Source organism: Euphorbia lathyris, chromosome 10, assembly GCF_963576675.1.
Source record: "Euphorbia lathyris chromosome 10, ddEupLath1.1, whole genome shotgun sequence".
Classification (NCBI taxonomy): domain Eukaryota; kingdom Viridiplantae; phylum Streptophyta; class Magnoliopsida; order Malpighiales; family Euphorbiaceae; genus Euphorbia; species Euphorbia lathyris.
In genome coordinates, this window is record NC_088919.1 from 21,572,038 (window position 1) to 21,595,232 (window position 23,195).

Genomic DNA, 23,195 nt, shown 5'->3' on the forward strand with positions numbered 1-23,195 from the left:
AATTCGAAATATTCAATAAATCATTATATATTTAGAATGAAAATTTAATAATTAATTAAATTTAGGAAACTAAATTTGAACATTTAAAAAAACGAATGTGCTCATTTCAATTTAGTGTTTGTTCAATAATTAAATAAATTCAAAATATTCAATAAATCATTATATATTTAGAATGAAAATTTAAAAATTAATTAAATTTAGGAAACTAAATTTGAACATTTAAAAAAAACGAATCTGCTCATTTCAAATTTAGTGTATGTTCGGTAATTAAATAAATTCAAAATATTCAATAAATCATTATATATTTAGAATGAAAGTTTAATAATTAATTAAATTTAGGAAACTAAATTTGAATATTTAAAAAAACGAATCTACTCGTTTCAATTTAATGTATGTTCGGTAATTAAATAAATTCGAAATATTCAATAAATCACTATAAAAATAAATTTATATGGTAACTAAGGAAATTCTAATAATCAATAAATTGTTTTAAACTAGGTAAAAAAAACTCCTAAATTTAAAAAAAAAATCAATTAATTTATTAGGTCAAATTGAGAAAGCCTTAGTAATAAAAAAAAAAATTAATGCTTATTCTACTAAAAAAAAACATGCATCATGAGAATACATAAAATAAATAATAATAAAAAGGAATAAAACATTCTTTAATTTAATTTGACTCAATCATATTTAATTTAAATATCTTTTATTTAATTTATTTAATCTCATTAGAGTTGCAAGGTACAAGTCTCCTTTGGCTGTGATTCCTATTCAAGTAGCCTTTTTGATGTCCGATAAATAAAAACTCATCCCTTCTCCTTTTCTTCTTTACGCTCCTCTCTCTCTCTCTCTCCATCTTTTTGTCACTCTGAAATTCATCAAATTATCTGTTTTTCTCTGTATATACCAAGAAACAGAGCATCATCCATGGCTGCCAACAAGTTTGCTACTATGTTGCACAGAAAAACAAACAAACTCACCCTTATTTTAGTCTATGCATTTCTCGAATGGCTTTTGATCTTTTTTCTTCTTCTTAATTCTCTCTTTTCTTATTTCATCATCAAGTTCGCTGATTACTTTGGCCTTCAAAAGCCATGTTTATGGTGTTCTAGACTTGATCATTTCTTTGAGCCTCAGAATTTTCAGGATTCTTATAGATCTCTTGTCTGTGAAGCTCACGCTATCGAGATTTCCAAACTGGGTTATTGCTCAAATCATCGAAAACTTGCTGATTCTCAAGATATGTGTCAGGATTGTTCTTCCTCTAAAAATTTTGTGTTTTTTCCATGGATGAACAAATTGGGTGTGCTTCAAGATTTTAATGGTGATAAGGTAACTGATAATTCTGTGCTTATTTCTAACTGTTCTTGTTGTGGAGTTAGCTTGGACATAAATTCATTTTCTCCTGATGATTTTCTGATCAAACCTTTGTGGGGAGATTCTGATAATACCCTGAAAGAAAATCTGATTCTGGAGGATGAAATCGATGATGAAGTTAATGAACAAGATCATTCTGATATAAAAGGATCAGCTTTTGTGTGTGATCCCTGTGGGGGGAAACAGGGGATTGATGAAACCAGAGAAGAAAAACCGGAGGAAAAGTCGTCATACTTAGTTTCTAGCTTTGATTGCAGTGAAATGGTTGCTGATGAGAGTGGTAAAGCTGATATAGTTATGGAGAAAGAGCAGGAATCGGTCGAGAAGGAAAATAGGAACTCTTCTTGTGATGAGGGAGTGAGAGTTGAAGCTAGAGATGTGTCTAGTGAAACTCAAACTCAGCATCTAGAGTTCTACATTGATCAAGACGCTTGCCACTTGATTCCAATTGAAATTGAGCGTTCCAAGAAAATTTCAGCCAGGATCGACAAGGAAGAGGAGAAAACTTGTGGTGAAGAGGATTTTATTTTGGAATTTGACAAGCATGTTGGGACACAATATGAATTGGTTTTGGAAACCAGAAGCAATTTTGAAGAGAAAGTGCCACTTCTTCCAATCTTAGAATGTGAAGACGAGGAAGAAGACGAAGAAATAATTGCAGACTTGGAAGCAAGAGAATTGAATGAGATTCATAAATATTCAGGAATGCTTGCAGATTTTGAAATAGAACAAGAATGCCTGGGATTACCAGAGGAAGAAATGGAATCACACAATCATCAAGGTACTAATTTGATATAATTTGATTTTGTTTTATTGAATGAATTCAGATCTTGATTTTGTTCTTTCTTTAATGATTGAAGAATCTGAAGGAGCAGTTCAAATGCAAATGGATGAAATTGAAGCCGATATATCAATAGGAACTGAGATTCAATCTCAAGAATTTCCTCCTCCAACCAGCAATGCTGATATTGGTAAGCTGCAATTTCTTGTATTTCCATAGCTATTAGTATATTTTCAATTTAATTTGTAGTTTAAACTGAAATTGTTCATTGCTTTAGTTTCAAAGAAAGATGAAGAACAAGAAGTAGAATTTACAACAACTGAAGCAGAGATAAACAGTCACTTATCATTCTGTTCAGAGAGCAATGAGATTGAAGAAGAAAAGGTTCCTGATACACCAACTTCTGAAGATAATGGCAACCATTTACAGAAGAAGTTCCTACTCCTTGAAAGAAGAGAATCAAATACAGAAGAGTCTTTGGATGGAAGTGTGACAAGTGACATTGAAGCAGGCGATGGAGTTCTAACCGTGGATAAGTTGAAATCAGCTCTTAAAGCAGAAAGGAAGGCCTTAAATGGTCTATATGCAGAATTAGAAGAAGAAAGAAGTGCATCTGCTGTAGCTGCGAATCAAACAATGGCAATGATAAATAGGCTTCAAGAAGAAAAGGCTGCAATGCAGATGGAAGCTTTGCAGTATCAGAGAATGATGGAAGAGCAATCAGAGTACGACCAGGAAGCTTTGGAGTTGATGAATGAACTAATGGTAAAGAAGGAGAAAGAAAGAGCAGAACTCGAAAAAGAGCTCGAAATGTATCGAAAGAAAGTTGAAGAATATGAGGCAAGAGATCAGAAAGTGCTGATATTGAAAAGAAGGAAAGAAAGCAGCACTAGAAGTAGTGCAACTTCTTCTGCTTCTTTTAGCAATGGTGAGGAAAGTGATGGACTATCTGTTGACTTGAATCAGGAATCCAAGGATGAAAATGGTTTTGGTTCCCATCAAGAGAATACACCTGTTGATGCAGTTGTCTACTTGGAAGACTCGTTGGCGAATTTCGAGGAGGAAAGGCTATCCATCCTTGATCAGCTCAAGGTTTTGGAGGAGAAGCTCTTCACACTCGGGGAAGGCGAAGACGAAGACGAAGAGCATCTGCATTTACAAAATGGGAATGGGAATGGGAATGGTTACAATGAACATTTTGAAGTTGAAAATGGTGAATACAAAGAAATGAATGGGAGGAATAATCATTATCACATGGGTGCTAAGGCAAAGAGACTTCTTCCACTGTTTGATGCCACTGAAGCAGCAGAAGGAGAAGAGGAAATGGGAAATGGACATACAGTCTCAGAAGCAGAAGGAGAAGAAGTAGATTCTGTTATGTTGCTGAAATCAATAAACAAATATGAAGTAGACACAAAGAAGCTTGAAATAGAGGAGGAAGTAGACCATGTATATGAAAGGCTGCAAGCACTTGAAGCAGACAGAGAGTTCCTTAAACATTGTATGACATCCTTAAACAAAGGAGACAAAGGGATTCAACTTCTCCAACAAATTCTCCAACATCTCCGCGATCTAAGAAATGTCGAAGCACGCGCAAAGAGCGTCGAAAATGGAGTTGCATAACATTAATTCAATGGTAATTTTTATGCCTATGTATCTTGTGTTAGATTTTATTTTAACATGTTATTGAGACAGACTCTATTTACCAATGCAGACAAATGCACTACCAATCCTCAAGGAGAGGAAGGGTTCTGATATGGTCATATTGGTGGATTGGAAAAACATGAAAGATTACTACATTTTTATTTTAATTGGTAGTTTGTAATAGTGAAAATGAAGCCCAAATTTTAGGTGGGTAAATGAGGGTTGAGATTGTGTGGAACTGAGAAAGGGAAAGACAAGCTGTCATTTTGTATGTTGTGAGAAAAGGGGGGGCCTGGTTTTGCAAAGCTGGAGCCTACAATGATCAAAGATTCCAGTGCCAGGTACATACCATTAAGTAGTTGCTTTTTCTTTTTTCTTCAAACAAAAAACAAAAAAATATTTAGACACCTAGGAATATTAGGGGAACATTTTGTTTTTTCTTTAATTTATTTATTAAATTTAGAAAAACAAATAGTTATGAGAAGGAAAAAGGAAGGGTAAGTAATCCTTCCTTTTTATCTTCTCATGTTTGGCAGCATTTGGGGGTGGCTTTCTTTGAGGGGGCACTTTGTATCCATTCCTCAAGTACATAAAAGTGAGTGTTTGTGTAATTGTCTCAGTAAATTATGTTTTCGTCGTACCCGAAATAATTAACCGCGCTAATTATAATTATTTACTTCCATGGCAAAAAAAAGTTTGAGAATAAGAAGGAGAAACATTGCTTTCTGATAAATAAAAAATGTAGCAGTGGTTGCTTAGAGGATAAAATATATATTGGTAGGTGTAGAAAGCAACAAACTCATTATTACAGTAAGGAAGGAAAAGAAAAAGGTAGTGTCCACATGCTAAAATAATCATTACGGTCCGATTGTCGGGTAAATCATTGTTTGGCTGCTGTAATTTGATTCACATGTTTCGGAGAAACAAACCAATATTTACGATATCCAAACATGTTTTTCTTTTTCTGCCATACTTTCTTACAAACAATGTTTCTAAAACCACATGTCAAATATTACAATATGTTTGACCTATAAAATCTCTACATGCTTAAGAATATGGAGTTTTTACCTCTTTTTACCATGATTTTAGAGTAGACTAGTCCAAACTTCCCCCTCCTTTCTACAAGGATGTTGCTTAGCTAGCTAGACTTTCATAATCTACTACACATGTAGTTCAATGTGTTTAAATTAACCACTAAGCACGTGATTCAAAAGTACTCGATAGTTTAAGTATTACTTAATCCGAGTTTAAATTTTAATGTAATTGTGATTAAAACACTTCTAGAAAGAGTTTTGTCTTCCTAAAATGATCAATCCAGCTCAAATATGGTTTTAGTATGGACCATCGGTCTATGTTTGATGTATATATGGAATGTATTTCAAAAAAACGAAAAAAAAAGTTTTCATCTTTTTCATGATTTTACAACCGTCTTTCTCTCTTCACAAGGATCTTTCTTAGCTCACTTGACATCTATAATCTCGTACTTGTAGCTCGATATTTTCCTAATTCACTTGACATATGTATATTATCACTTAACATATATCTCTACTTTTTCTTTCATTATCTCTTCTTCTTGGCTTTATGATTTTTCTGTTGAAATTTAAAAAAAAAATATATATATCTTTTGATTTCTTAGAAATAAGATCTTCTTTAAATAGATTATTTTAGTTGTTGTATTGATGATGAGTAAATATAGAGCGTTTTGCCAGAAAAGAGATTGAAGCAACTGATAAGCAATTGTCTTAGCAGTTGCTTCCACTGCTAAGCAAAATTGTAAACTGCGAACCTATCGAGTTTGATAAAATCTTCAAATATCATTCGAAATGTGTAAACTAATGTAAAATATCCAAGACTAACCTATACAAAGGATTATGGATCTTGGATTGGTGTATGATATTGAAGTTGGATTAAAAGGGATGAGATTGGTTAAGTCATAATATATACATTAAGAGACAAAGTCTAATTTGAAAGTGTCTGGTTTGGTAAGAATTAGTATAATGAGTCTAAATATATAAACAGGCCTAGAGCTATAATCGAGCCGAGCCGAGCTTTGGCCTGCTCAAGCTCGGCTCAGCTCATTATAAAATAAGTTTAGTATGGACCATCCGTTTATGTTTGATTTATGTTTGATGCATATATGGAATGTCTTGCAAAAAAAAAAAACGTTTTCCTCTTTCTCATGATTTTACAATAGAGTCTTCCTCTCTCCACAAGGATCTTTTTTAGCTCACTTGACATCTATAATCTCGTACTTGTAGCTCGATATTTTCTTAGTTCACTTGACATCTATAATCTCGTACTTGTAGCTCAATATTTCCAAATTAACCTCCAAACACGTGATAAAAAAGTATTGGATGAGCTTAATTATTCAATCAAGATTCAAATTCTAAAAATAGAAATATTGTTGTGATAAAAAAATATTTGGTGGGAAAATTTATCTTTCGGAAAAGTTTTGCCTGGCTCAAATCTGAATTAGTTTTTTTAATTAAAGATGGGGAGGAAGCTAGGAACATGACATCCCAACTAGGTTGGCACCTCTCGTAAACCTAAAGCTCTGATCCAAGTATTATTAAAATAAAAGAAAAATCAGAAGTTTATACAACCAAAGTTGAAAAGAAGCTAAGTGAACTGGAAAGAAGGCCGGTTCCACAAATTATCTCTAATTAGACCAATACAGAAATCTGGGGCGGAATCCCTACATTCTATAGAAGATTGTAAACGACCAAAGTTGGCGAGCTTGTCAGCTACTTGGTTTTCTTCGCGGAAAATGTGAGAAACCATCAAATGCATCTTGGATAAGAGTCTGAGACACTCAAACCAGTCACCACGGAGCTGCCATGGTACCCTCCGCGAGCGCGAACGGAACATAAATACCACATACGAAGAGTCGCACTCGAGCCATAAATGATTCCAATTTTTCTCAGACGCATATCGAACAGCAATGATGGTCGCATGTAGCTCCGCCATGTGAGCAATGTGGTCAACAGACGGCATTGCAAACGCCCCAATCACGGCGCCATTGTTGTTTCTATAAATCGCGCCACTGCCTATAGAAGTACTGGTGAAAGAGGCATCAGAGTTTGCCTTTATCTAGCTAGATGGAGGCGTCTTCCAGCTAACAGGGATAATTCTGGACATTCTCGGCATCCGAGGGCTAATTGCTAAGGACCGAGTAATCATCTGTTCAACGTTTGAGTTCCAAATGGTGCCATAACCAACTGAGCCCGTTTGCCGAAGACGAGTTAGTTTAAACAATCAACTTATGATACAAATGGTTTAGAAGAAAAAAAGGTAAATTATAAAATAGACTCAATTAAGAGGTTCGTTTACATATTTAGACTCGTTATAATATATCTTACCAAACTAGACACTTTCAAAGTTAACTTTTCCGAAATTCCCTTAATATGTATATTATCACTTAACATATCTCTAATTTTTCTTTCATTATCTCTTCTTCTTTAATTTTCATGGTTTCTTTATGATTTTCTGTTGAAATTTTAAAAAAAAAATAGTCTTTTGATTTCTTAGAAATAAGATCTTCTTTGAATAGATTATTTTAGTTGTAGTATTGATGATGAGTAAATATAGATCGTTTTGCCAAAAAAGAGATAAAGCAACTGATAAGCAATTGTCTTAGCAGTTGCTTCCACTACTAAGCAAAATCGTAAACTGTGAACCTATCGAGTTTGATAAAATCTTCAAATATCATTCGAAAGGTGTATACTAACGTAAAATATCCAAGACTAACCTATACAAGGGATTGTGGATCTTGGATTAATATATGAAATTGAAGTTGGGTTGATAGGGATGAGAAGTAGAGTGAAAGAATTGGTTAAGTCATAATATATACATTAAGAGACAAAGTCTAATTTGAAAGTGTCTAGTTTGGTAAGAATTAGTGTAGTAAGTCCAAATATATAAATGAGCCTAGAGATGTAATCGAACCGAGCCGAGCCGAGCCGAGCTTTGGCCTGCTCAAGCTCGGCTCGCTATAAAATTAACGAGCTTGAGCCCGAGCCGAGCTTAGAGCTTGTTTCGAGCCCAAAATCCTCTTTGAACTTGGTTCATTAAAAAATTTATCTAACCATGAATTGTTTATGAGTAAATCGTTAATTATATTTATGAAGTTTGCTCGTAAATAGCTCTTTAATTGTGTACATAAACAAGCCCACAAGCAAAGTTTGTGAATAAATAAATAAGATGTGCTTACAAATAGTTCGTCTACTACTCATTTATTATGTTTGTAAACGAACTCATCTAATAGCAAATAAAATAATACTAAGTTTAGATATTTATAAACAAATACAAAACTATATAGTTTTATACAAAACAAAAATTTATTCATAAACGTTCTAATCGTATCTGCTCGCAAGCTTTCGAGTCGAGCTTTAACTTGCTTATGGTCGGCTCATTTACGAACCGAGCTGGTAAATTGTGCTCACGAACGGCTCGTTTACAAATCGAGCCGACCACCGAACCGCTCATGAGCGGCTCGACTCATTTACACCCTAAACGGGCCTATCAATTAGGTTAGTTTTGCAATTTACCCAAAAAAAATCAGTAATTTTGGCAGTTGATTTGAAGTTCCCAAAAACAAGATCTTGATTAAGGAAATTAAGGCACAATTGATGGGTAATTATACGTTTAGCATGATGAAGGTTAAAGCTATATAGAGATTTAAATGTGGATGTTACTATTTGGTTATTGAAGCATCAATTTTGAACCCATTGGTACCAAAAGAAAGCAGTGTCATTATGTGACAACATAACATATGTATGTATAAAACCTTATTAATATTAAATATTAAATAATAAATCATTAATCCGATTATTCTATGCACGTGGATAAGCATGTCATTCTAGGTCATATGAAGGCAGCCTTTCTTTCTTTCATACGGGAAAATGCAGATGATGTAATCATTATCAATATATAGAAAAACCTTATATCATCATAGTATATGGTTGGTTACTAACAACTTTCGGCAGATTTAATTTAATTAAAATGAGGATATTAATTAATTTGGTAGCTGGGCTGGCTCTCATTATGTTCATCAAACATATTTCTGACGCTAACATGTCCCCGTCCATTTACCAATCTAACCTTTTCCTTTCAACAAAAGAAATCTACATACTTCTTTTTAATAACTCTTATACATTTCTGTTTCTATCTCTGTTCGTGTTCGTATCCATTTTTGTTTGATAGCTATTTTATAAGAGTTATGTTTTGAAATAACATTTTCCGATATCTATTTTTGCTTTCGTGGGTTAAAAGAACTAGTTAATAATTTTTTTTTTTTTTAGTATTTGTTATTCAATCAGTTTAATTGGATTGCCACAATTTAACCCATTCAATTCAAAAAAGCAAAGAGTTTTCTTTTTCTTCTCCATTCAAATTGAGACGGAGAAAACCATTTCTCCTTCTAAATTAGGTTTTCCTTTCAATTTAAGTAATGGTTAACTTATAATTTCATTATTAACTTTCTCATATAATTCTTTCTTCGCCAACATTTCTTTTTTATAAATAATATATTGATAAGTCAAGCACCGACTTATCTAGAGATCTCTAGATTGTTCACCAACAATAATTATAAGTTTAGTTGATATTTATTCACAACCAACATACCTTTGTAGTTATTATTGATTTAAAACAAGACAAGTAAAAATAGAATGCTAGGTTATTACTGTTCATAGCCCTAGAAGCAGAAGCCCACATGAAAGTCAACAGAAGACTTTCCATTTCTGGTAAAATTTTAGAAGACAGAAGACTACCAAACAATCCATCTCTCTCAACAATTACGAATAAGGAAATGCGTGGTCTGTATGTCTGCAAGTTTAGAATTCAGAAGCTGATCATTAGACACACGTGTCAACGGTCAACTACCCTCTGAATTGTCAAACAGCTATTTCCTTAAGTGGAAAAATAGGCACACCAAGTCAGAAGCTTCAGAGAAGAACATGAGTTGTTTCTTTCGGCTATCTTTTGATTCAAATGGGAATAAAAGCCAAGCTCAAGCTTCATTTTCAAGCGGAAAAAATATACAATGCAAAAGTGAAAACAAGAGCAAAGCACATATACACAATCATTTTCATATTAGTGTAATCATATATAGAGAGATTGGTTCATCTAAGTTTCCAATCATTTTCAGAAGCTCTATTATTGCTTTAGTTATAGGTAAGTAACAAGAGAGTGGATTAAAGCGTAGAAGAAGGAATTACGATGACTGGACGTAGGCAGAAGGTCAAACCAGTATAAATCTTCTGTTTAACCTCTTTCAACCTTATTGCCTTTTACTGCTTTTGTATATTGCATGCTCCGAATATTTATCTCACATATATACAACTCTGATCATCCTGTGCTTAACACGTAAATCATCTATTTAAGAGATCTTAAGTAGCTCCTATAAAAAAGACGTCTTCTAAGTGTAAGTGTCAGAAGCAGAACCAATCTCAGTAGACTGAAGTTGCCTTTGATTCCGAGAGTTGCCTCTGTGCTACTATTGAATTAAAAGAGAAAATTTTCTAAAGGTTTAAATTGATCATTGGTTCTATTCAACCCCCTAGAACTAATCTAGCCTTATCAGGTACCAACAATGGAGTCCACTCGTGTCATGCACATTCTTAGAGACCGATTTTAGCTCGAGAATTGGGTGGGGTATTCTAAATAAATGTGAAACATTGAAAGCGGTGAATAGAAGTAGTAGCCTTAGAGTAACTTTAGTGGAATAAATTAGGACCAATTTATAATTTTCAAGAGTAACCAACTAGTAGAGAGTTGTTGAAGGAGGTCTCCCAATCCCAATAAGCCGCTAATTTTAGCAAGTTGTTTAGCTTTAAATCTGGAATATTAAAATTTGTACATGGGTCAAGAATTTACTTGTGATTCAGCTTACCTCTTGAATAATACGTGGCTGGATGAGAAGAGAAGAGGGATGTTTGCGGAAAAAAGTTATGCAAAATTGCAGTGCCATGTACAATAAAAATATTTGGTTGTAGAGTCCACTCCAATTTAGCCACGCACGTGCTTAAGGACTCTAAGAATTCTGCCTCTAGAAGTGCAAAAATAATTCTTTTCTATTAAAGATGAGTATTGGTTCAATTAGTGCTTGTTCAGTGCTCATATGGAGTCTATTGAAAAAATTCAGCTTCTTTTTTTTTACCTACATCTTGGTACATGTGGAAGTGGAGAAACATCATGATTTTTTATAGTGCAAATATGCTCCCTTTTTCTCCTACTATTCGCGGAACAAGGGTGGTTAGGGGCTCGAGCTCCGGCAGGCGGTCAGAGAATTAAGAAAAAAAAAATTAATAATGGTGTCTGGTAATATTTTGGAGAGAAATTATATTGATTCTATATAGTATTATTTCAATATTTTGCGATGGTTAAGGATGTTTACTTCTATTTGAGAGGTCCTATGTTCGACTCCTTTCAACCTCATTTTTTTTAAAGTTTTTATTTATTTTTATTTTATTTTTCAATAATTATAAAAACATGTTACCATTATTAATTAATTTAAATGGACTCTTTATTTTTATTTTGGTAACACTTTTGAATTTATTTTTAATATGTCCTTACCATTAAAAAAAGTAGACATATTTAATATTCATTTTTTTTATTATGTCCTTACCATTAAAAAAAAGTAAACATGTTTAATTTTCTATTAGTTCAATGCTAGTTGCTAAAAAAATTATAATATATTTATAGTTTTAATGCGTTGGAGGTTAAAAAAAATTTGTCCAGTCCTGACGGGCTGGATTTTGAAAATTTACAGTCAACCGCACAGTTAATTTCGATTTTTTTTTTTTACGTTTTGAAATTTTTTTACTGATATGTTTGAGCCCGGGTCATCCGTGGTCCTGGTTCCACCACTAGGCCGATACATCTAAAAGCTTCGTTGATGTTTGGCACGGTGCTAACATTCTTATTTATGGTACCCTTAAAGTGGGAAGGCTTATTTGATTGGATATACTGTAGAATAATTTTTTTTTAAAGTAAAATTGTGTTTCAAGGAGGGACGGAAGAAGGTTAATCCCAATTAGGTTGACATCAACCAAGCAACCAAACCCCGACCAAGAAGCCAAAAAATTTTATTGAAAAGAAAAGAAGAAAAGTACAGTACAATGAAGGCAATGCCTACTTAACAAAGCGAAAATACTCTGTCCTATTTGCATCTCTAAACACAGTATTAGAGCAAAAATAAGGAAAAGAGTTTCACCAACAGTCAGAGGTAGTTGTGACAACAAACTTGGAAAGACAATCTGCAACTGCATTCCCCTCCCTAAACACATGAGAAATTCGGATTGGACGAGTACGAATAATGTCAAGACAAATCAACCAATCCGAAAGAAGGCTCCAATGAACATTTCTCGATCTCGATTTCAGTGACTGAACTGCATAGATTGAGTCACTCTCAACGCACAAAGGAAACCAATTCCGCTCAACTGCTTTGAGGATAGCAATGGTCATCGCTTTCAACTCCGCCATGAAAGCTTGTTGTTGCCCCAAAGGATGCGCAAAGCAAGCTAAAGGAAAACCACGACAAGTTCGGTAAATTCCACCGGCGCCCGCTCCCGTCAAGCCTGCTGCCCCGTCGGTGTTAACTTTAATCCACCGCTGAGGAGGGGGCTGCCAGGTCAGAGAGAAAATAGTTAGAGCCGACCGAGCAATGCCCTTGACTCCGAAATTGTCCAGGCTTTTCTTATCAAGAACAGTATTGTGCATATAACCCTTCATCCCAATGCTAGCCTCCTTCACACACTTCCAAATAGTCTTCAATGTTCAAATAATAGAAGGTTTAACATCATTAAAGACACTATCATTTCTAACCTTCCAAAGAGTCCAGAACCCGCTAACAATGGCCGAATTCCATAATTGAAAGATTTGACTGCTGAAATTTGCTAGATTTGCCGAAATAATTAAAGTTTTAATGGTCGAGGTGCAATTAACAGAGTTCCCAAAAGCATCCCCGATACTCCGCCAAAGCTGCAATGGGGGGATTTGTTCATAATTTAGGCACTGGTTCTGTAACACCCTAATTAATACCATGTAGATATTGTCCGCTCTGATCCAATTCCAACACATTGGGCCTCACGGTATTGAATTCACATCTTACTAAGCCCAAATCACTCTCTCCATTTCCGACGTGAGATTCAGTTCATTCATGTCCCCATCGCCATCCCTTAGAGCCGCTCCTTGCTCAGACCTTTTATCCCGGTGTCATCCACTCTGAACCGGATCGTTCCAGGTTCCTCTTTTGATGCCGAATTATGGGCTGTTTTTTCTAGGGTGTGCATTGCGAAGGAGCTCAATTCTTCCAGAACTAAGATTGAGTTTGATAATAATGTTGAAGTTGTTGCTTTCCTCTCCAATTCGAGTTTGGAGTCTAATGGTTCGAATAATTTTATCAAGAGTATCCGGAATATCTTTTGCTTCTCCTTTTGTGAAGATTTCTCGTGCTGGTAAACTACATAACTTACTTTGCTCATAATTATTCCCTCGGTGTTATGCACTTTCACCCCTCCTCAGATGAACCAACTTGTCCTTGATGACAAGATTGGTGTGTCAAAGTCCTTTTATCCTTTATTAATGAAAACAACCAAAGCAAGTATGACAATCATAAAAAGATAGTAGGATATTTTGATTTGAATGTGTATCTTCCTGTTAAAAAATTTAAAAGGACAGTGGTGTTCACATAGACCCTTAATGACCAAACAAATCACCATACGGCTTAGATGTAATAAGTCTATATCTAATGGTGAATGATCAAATTTGTTTGATCATTGAGGGTCCATGTGAACATCACTGTTCAAAATGATAACTCATATGATTTTATTTAAATTGGTTATTCTAAACAAAAGCGGAAGCGTTAAAAGTGGTTAAAAGTGGTGAATAGAAATAGTAGCCTTAAAGTAACTCTAGTGGAGTAAATTAGGACCAGCTTAAAGCAACTCTAATGGATACAAATTGAACCAATTTATAATGGAAAAATTATAAAACTAGGTCAAATGTAAGACCCATTTACATATTAAACCCATTTACTCAACCTACTACATATCTAGACTGTTTTGTGTGACTTTCCCATAATACCCTCAATATTTACGCGCATCTCGTCCCCTCCCGTCTGACTTCGCAAATTCCATATTATGCGAAGCCTGCGAAGCTAATGTTCATAATAATTGATGAATTTAGTTCGCATATGCAAAGCATGCGAAGCTAGAGTTTGATTTATTTGATGAATTTAATTCGCATATGCGAAGCCTGTATATGTTTTGTAGCTAATTCGCGAAGTGGTATATAACAAAAAATTGCAAACAACAAAGGATTCTAACATTAAAATCATAACATTATCAAAATTTACAATAAGATTGCCACAATAAACTCTTAACAAATTATCTCATAATACATAGGCTACTATTCACTAAGATTGCCACAATAAACTCCTAACAAATCACTTCATTATACATAGGTTATTATTAACCACAGAGGGATGGACGTGTCCCACGGTGTAGACTCTTATTCACAACTGACGGTTGGAAGTCCAGGCGTTTTTGAATGGATGTCTCTCATGGCACTCTAACACACCGGCTTCCAGGAATGAATATTACGTATTCAACCACCTTCAGAAAAATTTAATCGTGTTAGTCAGAAAAAAGGAAGATTTGGCTTCGCGAAACGACGATTTGCTAAGTATGCGAACATAAATGTGCAAGGAATGTGACGCTCTGACTTCGCGAAACAATGATTTCGCGGAGTCTGCGAGGAGAAATGTGACGCTCTGGCTTCGCAAAACGCTGAATTCGCGGAGTCTGCGAGAGAAATTTATCGAATTACCTCGCAAACTTCGCGTAATCAGCGTTTCGCGAAGTGAAATCGATAAATTTCTCCCCGAAGACCTCGCGATAACCGCATATGCTAAGTGTATTTATGGGGGAAAACGCAGAAAAACAGCATATACTTACATTTTTTGATGAACCCAATATGATAAACTGGGAAAAACGATGAAAATAACGTAGATTCACCATTTTTTCGAACGAGCAGGAAATGGAAAATGAAGAACCATGACTTCGTTTTCTAGGATTATGAAGTTGCAGAATCAAGAGATGAAGAGAGGAAGAAGAGAAATTCATTGTGATTTGGAGAAATGAACCAGATTTCGTGGAATTTAAAGGAAGATAGGAAGATCAAAAGTCTTGGAATCATTAATGGAGGAGCTGTCGCCGTTTCGCGCAACCAAGGAGAAGAGGGGAGAGAACGTTCGCGTAAGGGAGGAAGTGGGAAGGTTAGGGGTATTATGGGAAAGTCACACAAAATCAGTCTAGATATGTAGTAGGTTGAGTAAATGGGTTTAATATGTAAATGGGTCTTCCATTTGACCTAATTTTGTAATTTTCCCATTTATAATTTACAAGGAGTAACTAACCACTAGAGTTAGAATTAGGAGGGTCTCCTCTACAAGGAGGGTCGTTGGATTGGACGACCCTCCAGAAAAAAAAAAAAAAAGTAAACTGTCAAATATGTGGGCCACCATGATAATTTTTCTTGTGCAACCTTTTCTTACAATAAAAACCGTAAAATGTGTACCAAATATTATATACATCTTGTTTTCATTACAATATTACATATATCAAACCACTATAAAGGTATAAAAGACATATATATTGAATTTTATTGAAAAACTAAATAATTTAATCTATATATAATATAAAACAGTAACGATGGAGCTGAGGTGTCACTTCCTCAATTTTTACTGATAAAAAATATAATATAAAATATGATATATTAACTTTAGTTATATTATTATATTTATTTATAAAAAGATTATTTTATCCGTACTATATCTAAGAGTTCTACAGAATTTAAATTAATCCCTAAAATCTCTCTAATTCTCTGCATATCTATATCTAAAAGTTCTACATAATTTAAATTAATCCCTAAAATCTCTCTAATTCTCTGCATATCTATATAGATATAAAACATTAACGATGGAGCTGAGGTGTCACTTTCTCATTTTTTACTGATAAAAAATATAACATAAAATATAATATATTAACTTTAGTTATATTATTATATTTATTTATAAAAAGATTATTTTATCCGTACTATATCTAAGAGTTCTACAGAATTTAAATTAATCCCTAAAATCTCTCTAATTCTCTACATATCTATATCTAAAAGTTCTACATAATTTAAATTAATCCCTAAAATCTCTTTAATTCTCTGCATATCTATATCTATATATATATAATATAAAACAGTAACGATGGAGCTGAGGTGTCACTTCCTCATTTTTTACTGATAAAAAATATAATATAAAATATAATATATTAACTTCAGTTATATTATTATATTTATTTATAAAAAGATTATTTTATCCGTACTATATCTACGAGTTCTACAGAATTTAAATTAATCTCTAAAATCTCTCTAATTCTTTGCATATCTATATCTAAAAGTTCTACATAATTTAAATTAATCCCTAAAATCTCTCTAATTCTCTGCATATCTATATAGATATAAAACATTAACGATGGAGCTGAGGTGTCACTTCCTCCTTTTTTACTGATAAAAAATATAATATAAAATATAATATATTAACTTTAGTTATATTATTATATTTATTTATAAAAAGATTATTTTATCCGTACTATATCTAAGAGTTCTACAGAATTTAAATTAATCCCTAAAATCTCTCTAATTCTCTGCATATCTATATCTAAAAGTTCTACATAATTTAAATTAATCCCTAAAATCTCTTTAATTCTCTGCATATCTATATCTATATATATATATAATATAAAACAGTAACGATGGAGCTGAGGTGTCACTTCCTCCTTTTTTACTGATAAAAAATATAATATAAAATATAATATATTAACTTCAGTTATATTATTATATTTATTTATAAAAAGATTATTTTATCCGTACTATATCTACGAGTTCTACAGAATTTAAATTAATCCCTAAAATCTCTCTAATTCTTTGCATATCTATATCTAAAAGTTCTACATAATTTAAATTAATCCTTAAAATCTCTCTAATTCTCTGCATATCTATATATAATATAAAACAGTAACGATGGAGCTGATGTGTCACTTCCTCCTTTTTTACTGATAAAAATATAATATAATATATAATATATTAACTTTAGTTATATTATTATATTTATTTATAAAAGGATTATTTTATCCGTACTATATCTAAGAGTTCTACAGAATTTAAATTAATCCCTAAAATCTCTCTAATTCTCTGCATATCTATATCTAAAAGTTCTACATAATTTAAATTAATTCCTAAAATCTCTCTAATTCTTTGCATATCTATATATAATATAAAATAGTAACGATGGAGCTGAGGTGTCACTTCATTATTTTTTACTGATAAAAAATATAATATAATATATAATATATAAATTTTAATTATATTATTATATTTATCTATAAAAAGATTATTTAAATTAAATGTGAAAATAAAATAATAATATTTAATTTATATAACACCTTTATATCATTAATTGTAATTATTAAATTATATTTTTATTAATATTTATATATTAAAATGAATCCGTGCATCGCACGGGTCAAAAACTAGTTTGTGTATATATCAAAAGGATTTTATTTTTAAAGATATCAAATGTATTTTTTCCAAATCAAACAGCCACTTTTTAAAAAATTTATAAATACATAACTCAAAATATACATTAATTTTTAATCTTTTTCGAATCTTATCTTTTCCAAAGAAATATGCATAACGAATAAATATTTTTATAGTTATTATCAATTATATTATTATAAAAAATAGGTTAATTGATTAAAAATAAAGAAAATAAAATATTATATAATGAAGCCCACGCTCAACCGAGAAAAGCAGTTTCAATTTATTTGATGTGGCAAACAAAAAAACACGTGTGCTTCACACAGCCCAAAAGAAGTGTGTCTCTCCCTTTCATTGCCTTACTAGCGGAACCCCCGTACATTGCACGAGTTGTATATTTTTATTATCTTTTTACATTTTTTTGAAAATCTTTTCACATCTATTTAATGTATATTATTGCATCGTATTAAAGACATTCATTATGTTATAATTTGCAATAGTCATATCAAATTCAATTTATACTCCTAACCATCATATACTTGCAACTACAAATTATGCACGGGTTACAATTTTCTTTTTTAGAATTTTTTTATTATCTTAATTAGATAGTAATGGTTTTTTAATATTGTAAAATGCTAAATATTAAAGATTAGAAGAATCAATGTTACTTGCATATGCAATTTAAAACGCTCTTATAAAATACACAATCCAATTAGAATTCGGACTCTTGATTATATGGATTTAAAAATGAAAAGACACTAATAACCTGTTAATCTGTTTTTGTCTTGTAATATGCTACGATATAATAGCTATTGATTAGAGATTGTATTATTTATATGTTTTATAAATAATAACACTTTGATATCTTTGATTCATTATTATATTTGGGATTCTATAATTTATTTTTTTTAAATTCACATCAAACTCAATATCTTGTAAACAAACTAAATACAATAAATTAATACAATTGATACATAAGTTTGGCTTTTTCAATCAAAATCACTATAGTTATCACAATTGAAACATTGGTCAAATTCATATGGAAAACAAACACGAAGTGCTAATATGAAGGGAGAAAGAAAAAGAAAAGTGTTTGCATCACCGTTGAGTTCCTCATCGACAACAACATATGTTGAAACACCTTTCCACATGATTTTGATTTGACAAAATTATTTAAGTAAATGATAAAAAATATTCTACCATATTAAATTTAAATGCTTTGATTTATTCACACTAATGTGTTTGTTCAATGTTGAGTTTATTGATTTATAAGACATTAAGATAAAAAGTCTAAAGGCCCATAAGTGAAAGTCAAGCCCAAGTCAACACATCAAGACCTCACGGCCCAAGAAGATAAAACGCAGTCGTATCAAGTGAAACGATGACTCAGCATGAAGAAGGATCGAGAAGCCTTCTAACAAAAGCTTCAAGAGGAAGCTGCTGAGTTGAGCGACAATGCAATCAGGTCAGCGGCAGAACAGAACCAACTTCTAGACAAAGTATTTCTACTTTGGGTAAAGTTCAGAAGGCGCAGGAAGCTGTCTGGAAGACTTTACCGTAAATGTCGAAACATTCTGTTTATCTGATGAAAAGCTGCTGAGCACTGCCGTGGACAAAAGATGCAAGAATATCATTGGCCAACGACACTGAGCACGTCCTGAGTGACAACGACAGGAAGCCGTTTGCCTCCAACGGTTATTTCGAAATTACCGGTGCTTGAAGTGTCACTATATAAAGGCCTCTCAATTTCTTCATTCGATGCAGATCTTCAATTAGTCGAAACGTTGTCCAAATTCATACTTGAAGTTCTGTGAGAAAAGCAAAGCAAAATCTTACACCAATTTCCAATCATTGTGTAAAAGTCTAGAGTGATTTCAATCATCTAAAGTGTCTTAGCAATTGTTGTTTAGGACAAACACTTTATCATTTCTAGAAGAATAGAAAGGAGAGGCTGAGTACTCGGTTATAGTACTCAGCGGTAGTTATAGGAGTGAGTATAGGTATAGAGGAAGGTACTCTTGTACACTCAGCTTCTATTGTAAAAGGTTTCGTGCTCTACCTTTAAAGAGCTTAGTAGAGAATTCAAAAAGCTCGGAACGCGTTCCGAGGACTAGATGTAGGCGGAGAGGTCGAACCAGGATATGTCTGCTGAGTAACATATTTCTAACCCTTAAACTCCTTTATATATTGCTTGCTATAAAATTGACTAAGTAACGAACTCACGCTGAGTTGAGTGCACTAAGAAGCTGAGTTCAGGAATAGACTCTAAGTGCTATCTCCTGACTCAAGGAAAGAAACAGACTTAGTCACAAGTTGACTAAGCTTGTGTCTTAAAACTACTTAGCGCCGCTGTGTAAACCTTTTCTTAAGAAAAGAAGTCAGCCTTAACGGACAAATTTTTAAATAGTTCTTATCCTCCCCCCCCTTGGAACTAACCTTGTCACGTTATAAGGGACCAATAAGTGGTATCAGAGCTTAAAAGCTCACTGAGCAAGATATAACTATCTTGAGCTGATCCCCACAATGGCTGAGAACAGCACTCGTTTCCTCCCAGGAAATCAGACAACTCAGATTTTACCTGAGGGACTGTCCATTACTTGGCCTCCTCTGTTCTTCGGGTCTAACTGTACCTTTTGGAAGAACAGAATGAAAAATTTTATTCAGGCAACAAATATGAGTGCATGGCTTTCTATAGTCCAAGGCCCATTTGTTCCTGTTGAAACTATTGACGGCCAAACGGTTGTTAAAGCTGAAACTAAGTGGACAGAAGATGATCTCAAGAAGCTACAAAATCATGCTTCGGCTATAAACATGCTTCACTGTGCGTTAGATGCTGCAGAGTACAACAAAATTTCAGGTTGTGAGTCAGCGCAGGAGATCTGGAAGAAACTGGTAGTCACCTACGAAGGAACCAACAAAGTTAAGGAGTCCAAGGTGAACCAGCACATGAGGTTGTACGAGCTTTTTGAAATGAATGATGATGAAGGAATCTCTGACATGAACTCAAGATTCACAAACATAATCAACGAGCTCAATAGACTTGGCAAGATCTTTACTGAGGAAGAGCAAGTCAAGAAGATACTGAGGAGTCTTCCTAAAAGCTGGCAAGCCAAGAAAACTGCTGTTGAGGAAGCTCAAGACTTAACCACCTACAAGTATGATGAACTCATTGGCTCGCTGCTGACCCATGAGATCTCAATGAAGAACTTTGAGGTGAAGGAAAAGTCTGAAGACAAGAAGCAAAAGTCTCTTGTCATGAAATCTGACTCCACTGATGGGAGCTCAACATATGATGAAGAAATGGCAATGTTCACTAGAAAGATGAAAAGGCTGTTCAGAAAGAATGATAAATATTTTAAGAAGCCTTACAAGAAGTTTGACAAGTACAAAGCTGAGTCCAGCGACAGCAAGTACAAGAAGGACAGCTCAAAGCCCATTACATGCTTTGAATGTCATCAAACTGGCCATAACAAATCAAGCTGTCCTACCTTAAGGAAGGAAAGGAAGAACGGAAAGAAGACAATGGTGGCAACCTGGAGTGATAGTGATGAGTCATCATCATCAGGAGACGATGCCACTGATTCAGCAAAGATCTGCTTCATGGCAGATGAGCTTGCTGAGCCTTGTGTTTCTGAGCATGCTGACCCCTCCATTGCATCTGACGATGAGGTACACTCAACTGAGGTAATATCACTACCCTTGCTCAGAAATGAAATGATTAATGCCCTGAGTGACCTCTATACACTTGTCAAAAATTGTAACAAGAAGGTTAGAGCACTCAGCAGGCGATGTGATGAGATTGAAGAGGTCAAACTGAGTGACCTTCGATATCTTCTTCAAGACAACTCAACTTTGCATAGCAACGTAGAAATTATGCAAAAGTTTATCTCTGAGGTCCAATCAGATTCTAAGAAACTGAGAAAGGATGTCACATCTATTCAGAACCAACTCAAGGTTCCGAATAAAAGAAATATTCCTCTAAACACTCAGTACCGAAGTACTAGTTAGCAGAGATGGAATCCTCAGTGGAATGTCCAGTGTGACTTCTGTGGGAAGAAAGGACACACCACAAAGGTGTGCTGGCATGCTCAGCACTGGGGTGCTGACCAGTCAGTGAGATATCCTAAACGAAAGGTCAGCTGTGACTTCTATGGGAAAAATGGACACACTGTCCAAGTGTGTCGTCATAAGATTAAATATGATGCTTTACCTGCTGAGCCTAACAAACAAGGATCCAAAAAGACTTGGGTACCTAAAGATAACTAGCTATATTACAGGTAAGCCTGAGGTGTGCTGAAAAGTCAAAGATGTGGTACATTGACAGCGCATGCTCGAGGCATATTACTGGTGATGAAACTCAGTTCATCACATTTGTGCGTAAACGAGGTGAAAGCGTAAGTTTCGGAGACAACAAAAAGGGTAAGATAGTAGGGTCAGGAACTGTTGGTGGTAATCCTACTATTGAGTCAGTCTCCCTAGTCAGCGGACTCAAATATAACTTACTCAGCGTAGCTCAGCTATGTGATAATGGGAGAAAAGTTATATTTGATGACACTGGATGTAAAATATTCGAGGTTAAAATAAATGAGTTGATTTTAACTGCCCCTCGTATTGATAATGTCTTTATGCTGAACTTAGAAAAGAAATTTTCAAAAACTGTATGCTTAGTGTCAAAGGAAGAAAATTCCTGGCTATGGCACAAGAGACTTGGTCATGTAAGCATGGACCTCCTGGCTAAATTAGCAAGAAAGCAATTAGTTGAGGGATTGCCAGAACTTAAGTTCGAAAAAAGATCAATTATGCAACGCTTGTCAAGCTGGAAAACAAACCAAACAATCTTTTCATAGTAAAAACATTGTCTCAACTAAGCGTCCATTAGAGTTGCTACACTTGGATCTCTTCGGTCCAGTCCAGCCGCTGAGCTTGGGTGGTAGAAGATTTTCCTTGGTCATTGTAGATGACTTTTCTCGGTACACTTGGATCATCTTGCTGAGTAGAAAGGATGAAACCTTTGAGACGTTTTCAACTTTAGTAAGAAAACTTGAAAATGAGAAAGACCTTAAGTTAGCTCACATCCGAAGTGATAATGGTGGAGAATTCAAAAATCAACAGTTTGTTGAATTCTGTGAAGCCAACGGCATTGACCATAATTTTTCTGCTCCTAGAATGCCTCAACAGAATGGGGTCGTTGAAAGGAAAAACAGAACCTTGGTTGAAATAGCCAGGACAATGCTGAGTGAGCATAGGCTTCCAAAGTACTTTAGGGGAGAAGCTGTCAACACAGCGTGCTACATACTTAATAGGGCTCTAGTCAGACCCATATTAAAGAAGACTCCCTACGAACTTTGGAAAGGACGAAAGCCCAACATTGGATACTTTCGTGCCTTTGGTTGTAAATGTTTTATTCTAAATACCAAAGACAGCCTTGCTAAGTTTGATTCAAAAGCTGATGAAGCTATCTTTTTAGGCTACTCAACAAACAGCAAAGCATATAGAGTTTTCAATAAACGAACTCAGGTCCTAGAAGAGTCAGTACACGTTGAGTTCGATGAAACTAACCCTGCAGGAAAAGATAAGCAGCTGACTGAGGATGATCCATACTCAGCACCCGCTGACCAAGAAACAGCCGCTGAGTCACTACCTCAAGGACTGACCAAAGGTAAAAGCGAAACTCAAATTGTTTTCACTGACCAATCTATACCTGCAGAGATTGTTGAAACACAACCAGCTCAAGACATCACTCTTCCAAAAGAGATCAGAATACCAAGAGGACACTCAAAAAGTGCCATTCTTGATGCTGCTGAAAACA

General features: G+C 34.1%; 1 protein-coding gene across 1 annotated transcript; it reads left to right on the forward strand.

The window, feature by feature from the left end:
* Positions 1 to 761: 761 nt before the first annotated feature.
* On the forward strand, positions 762 to 4,439 carry LOC136208680 (myosin-binding protein 2). The gene is made up of 4 exons (XM_065999788.1): positions 762 to 2,155; positions 2,235 to 2,345; positions 2,433 to 3,791; positions 3,870 to 4,439. Exons 1-3 carry the CDS (start codon positions 925 to 927, stop codon positions 3,776 to 3,778), a joined length of 2,688 nt encoding a protein of 895 aa, XP_065855860.1. The 5' UTR covers positions 762 to 924; the 3' UTR covers positions 3,779 to 3,791; positions 3,870 to 4,439.
* The last annotated feature ends 18,756 nt before the right edge of the window (positions 4,440 to 23,195 follow it).